This window comes from Phlebotomus argentipes, unplaced genomic scaffold (genome assembly GCF_947086385.1).
Source record: "Phlebotomus argentipes unplaced genomic scaffold, Phlebotomus argentipes genome assembly scaffold_18, whole genome shotgun sequence".
Taxonomy (NCBI): domain Eukaryota; kingdom Metazoa; phylum Arthropoda; class Insecta; order Diptera; family Psychodidae; genus Phlebotomus; species Phlebotomus argentipes.
The window spans coordinates 7,085,881-7,093,964 of NW_026776177.1; the positions used below are offsets into that span (position 1 = coordinate 7,085,881).

The window sequence follows — 8,084 nt, forward strand, 5'->3', positions numbered from 1 at the left end:
CGGACAAATCCGTCAGGGCGCTGGAAAAAGGTAAACAAGAGCAGAGAAAGGGGAGAAAAGTGGCCAGAAACAGCATGGAAAGTGTTCTGTACAGGCACAATTCGGGCTCCGAGGGGGAGGATGACTTTCCGGATACGGGGCTGCAGTCGGATTTCACTGCGGAGGCCACAGTGAAGCAAGATGTGGTGGAGAGGAGAGAAAAACACCGCTCAGACTCATTTCTCAGCCCATCGGATTCTGAACCCGGCGAAGAGGATTTCGACTCATCGGACATGGCGCACGCTATCGAGGAGAACCTCCTGCGAGAGCTGCACGACGACAAATCCAGTCTGAGAATCAAGGATGAGCACGAGGCGGGAAATCGGGTGGAAGATGACATCATACTGCCATCGGAAGTCATGCACACCGTGAGCGATCGGGAACAGGAGCAGCGAGAGCGGGATAGGCTGAAAAGGAAGGAGCTGAAGTCGCGAAAAGAGGCGGAGGAAGAAGAGCGAGAGAAAATGCAGTAATTCCTGATAAACTACAACACTTCGATGAGTCTTTAATCACTTCCGGATCTTTTTAGGGTGCTCGTGTCGAACTTCACGGAGGAGCAACTGGACAGATATGAGATGTTCAGGAGATCTGCCTTCCCCAAGGCCGCCGTGAAGCGCCTCATGCAGACTATAACCGGCTGTTCGGTGTCGCAGAACGTTGTGATCGCCATGTCGGGCATCGCTAAGGTGTTTGCCGGAGAAGTTGTGGAGGAAGCACTGGACGTGATGGAGTCTGCTGGTGAGACGGGCGCACTGCAGCCCAAGTACATCCGGGAGGCTGTCAGGAGACTGAGAGCGCGAGGAATAATCCCTTCGGGACGAGCTCACAAGCAATTCTTCCGTCTCAATTGACGCTCAGACTCATACTTCTGCCCCATCAGCCTCTTCGCATGCACAGGACATCGACCTCTAGTTGAATTACATTTGTTCACAAGGGGTTTAATTTAAGATCTAATATATATTTAAGAACTGGAATCACGCGGTTTTTCTGGGTGCAATAGTCTGGACACAGTGCAGTTCAGACACACAGATCTAGCTGAGACGCACGGACGAGGATTTAAGAGCTTCAACTGATTTTCAAGATGATCTCTTGAATGGTGAATTATTCGCTCACGCTAGATAAATTGTCGTGCGGGCGATCGTGAGATGCCACAGCGTCAGAAGGGTGGCGTGCAAGAGTGTCTAATGAGCGAAAGGATGGCCGCTATGTTTACGTTTGATTCGACTTTAAATGTTTACGATATGTAAATATTTACACTGAAGCGTCATTTTCGAATTCTTTTACGATCCTACATTTTAATTTATTGCCCCGTGATCTTTTTTAGCTCACTCACTCACTCTTGCACTCGCACGGATCATGTGCGGATGAGCAGAGGAAGCTGGACATGCAGCGCAAGGATAACGATCGGGCGCTTTATGGCTTTCACATGGAGATCGTCTTCGCGAGGGTGAAAAAAAGTGGTTCATCTCTTCTCTCTTGGCCTTTATCTCACAATATTTTCCCTCCCTCGTCAGAGAGGCTCAGAATTTGATGTTCTCGTAGTACTGCTGATGCGTCGTCAGCGTGCCGTTGGACGCTGTGTGATGCAGAGTGGCGGTTGGGGGTGTCATTGGGGTCGTGTAGCCGCCCTTTCGGTCCATCAGCACGCCGCCGCCGTTCGTCACCGGCGGCATAGCCGGCAGTGGAGGCGGCATTTGCGTCAGCCTAATACCTGCGGGGAAAAGAGACTGCAATTAGCCTCACAGAATAGTTTAATAGCTAATATAATTGTCACTGATATCTTCTCTAACTGCAAAGAATCCACTCAAAACTATAATTCATGCGAGATCACGACATCTCAAGTGGCTGGATGGGTTATAAACCTTCTCTAAACTCCTCGAGAAACACCACAATTAAATCATCTTCACAGTGAAATTGTGGCTCAGAATCACTTCAAGTAGCTGAAAATTGGTGAACGTCGCGATGAAAGATGTAATTTGAGATAAGGCCAAAGTGTTCCCTATCCACTGCGAGATGCCTTCTCGGGGCCCCCAAAAAGGGGCAAAGTGTGAGTGAGACGCAAGTGAGAGAAGCCTCTCGAGATAAAGGACAATCGCATAGCGTGGATTTTACGAGGCATTTTCACTCCATCACTCAGTGTCAGCAATTCCCTAATTGCTCCGCCCGAGTCTCGATCCTCGAGGAAATTTATGGCGGATTAAATGGACGCGATGACATTGTGGATATTGGACCACTCATGATGCGCTCGTAAATCCGAGATCTTATTGCATCAGCGATCATCTAGCCATTAAGGCGCGGCGATCGATGGCACTTACTGTTGTCGATGGCGTAGGGATTTGCGCTGTACGAGTATCCGTACTCGATCACTTGGCTGGGATTCTGGTTGAGCGGCGGCGAGCCGTCCTGCATGGACACGTGCGAAATCTTCTGGTACTGGCTGATGCCGTCCGAAGGATAAGTCCAGCTGTCGCTGAAGGACGGCGGCGCCGTTGGATACTCGTAGGAGAAGGACGAGTAGCAGTTCGGCAGTTCCTGCAAGGATTGATAAACTGTGAGTGAACCTGAAAGGAAGCTTCTTAAGCTCAAACAAGACTCGAATTATCACAGAGCAGATGCTAAGATTTCAATGAATAAGAACACTTTGCATTCATATTGTCGCTTGTTTCATAATTCTAACTGAATAAAGTGATTATTTTAGACGTTTATCAGCCAATTCTTATTATATTTCGACCAAAAACGTATTTCTGCATATAATTTGATTAATTTCATGTTATTGATCGAGCTTCTGATATATGAGACGAAATGGCTTTTTTGATATTTTACTCGTTTATTTTGTTTCGGAGGATTTTTTTTCCTCCTTCGTGGTAGATTTGAGTGTTGAATTGGGCACATTTTAATTCAAATTTAACCCTTAAACCCATCATGAAGGAAGGGAATTCCTCTGAAGCGTGATGAGAAAAGTCCTTAAAACCAATATTTAAATGATTCAATACAATGAAAGTCAATTTTCCACTTGAAAATGCATTTCTAGTCGAAAAATGTTTGAATTGCCGCATTCTTCTCGGTGTCTCAATGGAATAATAAATCATTTTAATACAGGGTTCTAATCAATAAAATCCAAGAACTTCTTTTTCAATCAGAGACGAAATATAAATGCGTAAACAAATTAATAACATTTCTATTGGATAACTAAAGTCAAATTTATCTAATTTATTTAAATCTCCACAAGTTCTAATTTCTTTGGCGAAATCGTGTCAAGAATATCCATTTTTATAACAAATCTCGGTATTATCTTCGCGTTTGATCGAGTTAATTTCACATATTTTCTGATGCTGCTATTTTACTTAATGATTTTCACTATCAGAGCACACTTTGGGTGTAAATTGCTTGTGAGAAATTCTCAAGTCCGTCGTTGCGAAAGACGCGGGCAAAGCCTTCGCCGCTTCCTCAATTTGGACTCACCGCGATCGGAGTGGGTTCATAAGTGGGTGTTGCCGTGTAGAAGTTGCTGGGCTGCGGATACGGCGCCGTGTTCATCTTTTTCCGGTAGCCGCGCGGCCGCCGTCTCTGGCAGCTCTCGTCCTGGAACATGTATTCCGACTTGGCCTCGATGGTCCAGTAGTGGCCCTTGCCCGACTTCCCGATGCCCGCGTTCTTTGGCACCTTCTGGAAGCACTCGTTGAGCGACAAGTTGTGCCGCACGGAGTTCTTCCAGCCGACGTACGAACCCTTGAAGAAGTCGAACCTGGGGAAATCCACATTTGCCCACTTAATTGACTCGCATATTGCCGCGCTCAGCAGATAATCGCCGGAGAGAGGCGATAAGTGATTTCCGCTGAATCTGCACACCAATTCACTCATCAAGGAAACCGATAAATCGCGACACTCAATATCTGCGCGCGGGCATTTTCGGATGGCTGCGAAATCGGATACTCACTTTTGCTGGAGGTACGCGTAAATTCCGCTGAGCGTGAGCATCTTGTCCGGCGAGTCCCTGATCGCCATGGCTATCATGTTGATGTAGCTGAGATTGGGCTTCTCGGGCCGTCGCGTGTTGGTGCTCTTCTTTGTAGTGTCCGGGGCGGCGTTCTCGCTCTGCTGCCCCTTCTTGGCCGGCGCCCCGAAGCTCTGGTCCGCCTGCGGGCCGCTGGAGGACGTCGGCGAGACACTGCTGGTGTCCGGCGCCGGCGGCGGGTGCGCAACAACCTCCATGCCCGCGCTGGTGCAATACTTGATGTTGGGCGTCGTGATGAGGTGGCTGGAGGTGATGGCGGGGCCCAGGGTGGTGATGTGCGGCGGCAGGGACAGCCGTGAGGGCGATTTGCTCTGCGGAGGGTTGCAGAGCACCGACGAGGGGATGCTGGTGATCGCGGGCGCCATTTGGATGGTGGGCGTGTGGCTGGCGATGAGGGGGTTGGTCAGGAGGTGGCGATTAAGGTAGGCCACCGAGGGCTTCTCGTCGATGCCCAGCAAATGGTTGATCATGCTGTCGCCGGCGGTGGAGATCGTCGTCGGTGGCATGATGTGATTCGGGGTGGAGCGCTGGTAGATGTTGGAGCTGCTCGAGTCTACGTTGTCCTCACTCTTTATCATCTTTTCACGTGTGACACGATTTTATCCCTCTGCACAGGATCACGAGATCACTCACTGACTCACACGTCCATTCGGGGTGATTAACTAATTCCGACTGAGATCTGCTCCCGAACGCCACACATGAATACACTCGAGATCGTATTATTGGATACTGATGATGAGGCCAGAAACTCGAGGATGCAAAGGAGAGAAACAGCGCACCACATGCGAACGCCTCTCGTCTCCGTCTCTCGCCAGAGCTGATCATCGCGCAGACTGAAGATGCTGCGAAAGATCGAGAAAAAGAGGGTGAATGAGTCTATCCCGAATCTGCAGCCTCGGCAGCTCTTCCGCGGGCATGTTAGTAAGTGTGGCACCAATTTAGAGACTCCGATGATGATGTAGAAGATATGATGCTGATCGCGCGAAGTGCGAAGGAAGAGGATGTGCCTCAATGCCTTCGAACCCGCGCGCGCGTTTAATCGCAAATTAACTGTGGGCGTTGCCATATGAAAAAATCCACTCTTCATCGGCTGGCTGGGGAAATTGCGTGAAAATTCCCTGTTCGTGTGGAAATATTTAAAAGAAGATAAAACTCCCCGCGATGGCACGTCGCCTCTTGGGCTGAAATACATCCTTTTTATGAGTAATTTATTGCCTTTGGTCAGTTGGAAGATGTTTGCCTCATTTTATGCCAGCGACGAATGGGAAAAGCTCATTTTTTAATGAGCTCTTGTTTTTCCCAAAAAAAAACCCATTGCGTGGAAAATCTCAGACACTTTGATGTTGACTTTTATGATTGCCTCTCTTCGATCTATTTCCATCTTTTGTGCCTCTCCCTCTCCAGAACATCTCCCATATTGTCTTCCAAGAAAAAATCGCATACATGAGAAATGCGCGAAATCGTGGGCAGAAGTTTGAAAAAAATCACGATCTTGTCACTTTTCTGATCAATTTCCCTCGTGGCAAATCAGTGGTGGAAATTTTCTCACCTGTTCCAAATGATTTTTTTGTCTGTATACAAACATCATTCGATCTCAGATAAGATAATAATCAAACAAATTATGTTTACGTGTGCATAGATTTTTGCCTCCGTCCAGCATTTTAAACAAAGACATAACTTAGATTTTTCTTGTGCGTTGATTTAAACAAATATCATCGTCAGGTAAATATTTTCCTCGAGCGCCAGGAATTTCATTCATGAAATTTTTGCAATTCACCAGAGGGAAGATCGGACTGTTTGAGGCCCAGCGGAAAAATCATCGCGTATTATGTGGATTATGTGTTTATGATGATGCTGCGGAGTCGCGCACTATAAACTCACTGGACCCCACAAACAATCAGTGGCACTTTTTCGTGTAAATTGTTTATAAGGAGAGCCATATTAAATATTTATACGCAGTCTCTTAGAGGTCTCTTTACGACAACTAAGTGGTTGTTCGTGCCACAAGTGTCCTTTACGTTTGTAAATATACGTCGGGCCAAAGTTTGAGTTTATAAAGCTCCAATAAAACTCACCAGAGCAGCATCAACTCACTCAATGCCCTCTGCAACACTCCTAAACGCGCTCCCATTGAGAGATTCTCTCGTGAATGAAGGCATGACGATCAAGAGGGTGGTTTGGCTTGTGGAGTGAACAAGAAAAAGGCTGATGAGTGAAAATTGTTGATAATCTTCGTACTTGTTGAATTTCATTTTAATTACTCCGTCGGCATGAATTAAAATTTTCACCAAAGGATGAACAGAGAGCGATACTCAATGGAGAGCACATAATTGTGAATCTCAATAAAATCCCGCTCAAAACATTGTTTGTTATTGTCATGGCACAAAAATTTTAATAAATATTTACACCAGTGCGAAAGAGTCTCAATTTCACACCCATTTCATACTCCTCTAATCCCAGATTGAAGTGGCATCTTTGCCTCCACCGAAGCCACTCATTGATGGCTCAATTACCATCGCTCACATATGCGAGGGTGAAGATCCTCAGGGAATCCACAAGTGGTCTTCCTTGGTCAATCTCTCGCTCTCTCTCTCGCTCACTCACTCGCGACGCCAAACACTTTGGATGTTAGAAAAAAGATCGCCTTGTATACAAGTGAGTGTAAATATTTTAACTTTAGATGAAAATCGTAAACAGAAAACCCAACTTTAATTGTCTAAATATTACCAAATACACTTGTTTAATCATGCAAGTGTGAATTTTAGAAATCACACACTGTAGGTCATGGTTTTGCGTGCAGGAAGACACTTTTTCCGCGCGCATTCATCGTGCGGCAAACAAAATGTCTTCACCATGCACTCGATCTGCCGTGAAATGAGCGCAGAGATCATTGGGGAGTGTCTTCGGCGCGATCCGCCTTCGCATAGACGTCTTTCTTCACGCGCGGAGAGGCGAAGACGGAGGCTCGATAGAGCAGAAGTGACACGCATATGGCGATCGCGCAAAGTGCGCGTCCCTTCGTTGTGAAATGCGATATGGAAAGTGGAAAGGATGCCGATCCCAGACTGATCACAAAGCCTTGCCGATGGTCGGTGCACTTTGTGTGTGTCAGTCTTCGTCACAACACAATTCTCTGCAGATGCACATGTTGTTTTGAGCCGAATGAGTTGCGCATGACATGAGTTAAGGGGTTTAAAAGGCAGGATTACTTACAGTGAAGATTGTGCAGACGAATCATCGCAATCTAGTTCAGCTTTGCAGACTATCAACTATAACTATACTATTAACTATATCTACCGTTAAACTATGACAAAAAAACTTAAATGAGCAACTAGAGCTTAATTATCATTGCTTTTTCTCCTTAATTTATCACCTTAACAGCCTTCCTTATCACTTACAGGATTCCTAAACCTGCCTTCTGAGCTCTGAGCGATATCTTCAGATCATACAAATCCCACATTTCCTATGTTTATCTCAACTGTGTTCTTCACAATTTCTTAGTATAATCAATTTTGGAAAACACACTCAATAAATGCCTCAAAATCGTGCTCTCTTTTTTCACTTTCTTGCCCTCTGAAAATGTTTCAATGACTTCGCTCATAAAAATCATGTCGCTAGGAAAAATTTCCGACTTCACAAAATAGTCATGAATTCCAGGAAAGAATATTCGATTTCACTCAATGCATCCCAAATATATGGAGATTGGTGGTGAAGTTCTTCAATTTAAAACTAACAATTGCAGTCCATAAGATTATTGTTATATAAAAATCTTTTCAGTTGTTTTCCACTTGACAAAATTATTCTAGATCATATAAAAATTTTAATGATATTAAATTAGATATTAATATTATAATATAAACTATTATGCTATGTAAGAAGTTGGAAAACTTGTCTGATTGTTTCTTTCTGGTGTCTTTATTGAGACGATCAAGATTAGAAAATATTATTATAAGTCGTTTTAACATCGCACTTTGACATTCTTTACAACCTTCAAAAACTGCCTCAATGTCTTTGCAATTAAACAATATAT

General features: G+C 45.2%; 2 protein-coding genes across 2 annotated transcripts; one reads left to right on the forward strand and one right to left on the reverse strand.

The window, feature by feature from the left end:
• The first annotated feature begins 5 nt into the window (after positions 1-5).
• LOC132260537 (transcription initiation factor TFIID subunit 11) lies at positions 6-1,190 on the forward strand. Its single transcript, XM_059758720.1, has 2 exons — positions 6-508; positions 569-1,190. Exons 1-2 carry the CDS (start codon positions 75-77, stop codon positions 888-890), a joined length of 756 nt encoding a protein of 251 aa, XP_059614703.1. The 5' UTR covers positions 6-74; the 3' UTR covers positions 891-1,190.
• Positions 1,191-1,317: 127 nt separating this feature from the next.
• Positions 1,318-7,848, reverse strand: LOC132260535 (forkhead box protein biniou-like). The gene is made up of 5 exons (XM_059758718.1): positions 7,268-7,848; positions 3,977-4,896; positions 3,502-3,784; positions 2,355-2,571; positions 1,318-1,750 (listed from the first exon to the last, which is right to left on the reverse strand). Exons 2-5 carry the CDS (start codon positions 4,630-4,632, stop codon positions 1,560-1,562), a joined length of 1,347 nt encoding a protein of 448 aa, XP_059614701.1. The 5' UTR covers positions 4,633-4,896; positions 7,268-7,848; the 3' UTR covers positions 1,318-1,559.
• Positions 7,849-8,084: the final 236 nt, after the last annotated feature.

Coding starts and splice junctions, on each gene's coding strand:
- LOC132260535 (XM_059758718.1), bottom strand. CDS start 4,632: ATGATAAAGAGTGAGGACAACGTAGACTCGAGCAGCTCCAACATCTAC. Junction 3,785..3,976: donor TACGCGTACCTCCAGCAAAA/GTGAGTATCCGA, acceptor GGATTTCCCCAG/GTTCGACTTCTTCAAGGGTT. Junction 1,751..2,354: donor TCCCTACGCCATCGACAACA/GTAAGTGCCATC, acceptor TTTTCCCCGCAG/GTATTAGGCTGACGCAAATG.
- LOC132260537 (XM_059758720.1), top strand. CDS start 75: ATGGAAAGTGTTCTGTACAGGCACAATTCGGGCTCCGAGGGGGAGGAT. Junction 509..568: donor GAAGAGCGAGAGAAAATGCA/GTAATTCCTGAT, acceptor GGATCTTTTTAG/GGTGCTCGTGTCGAACTTCA.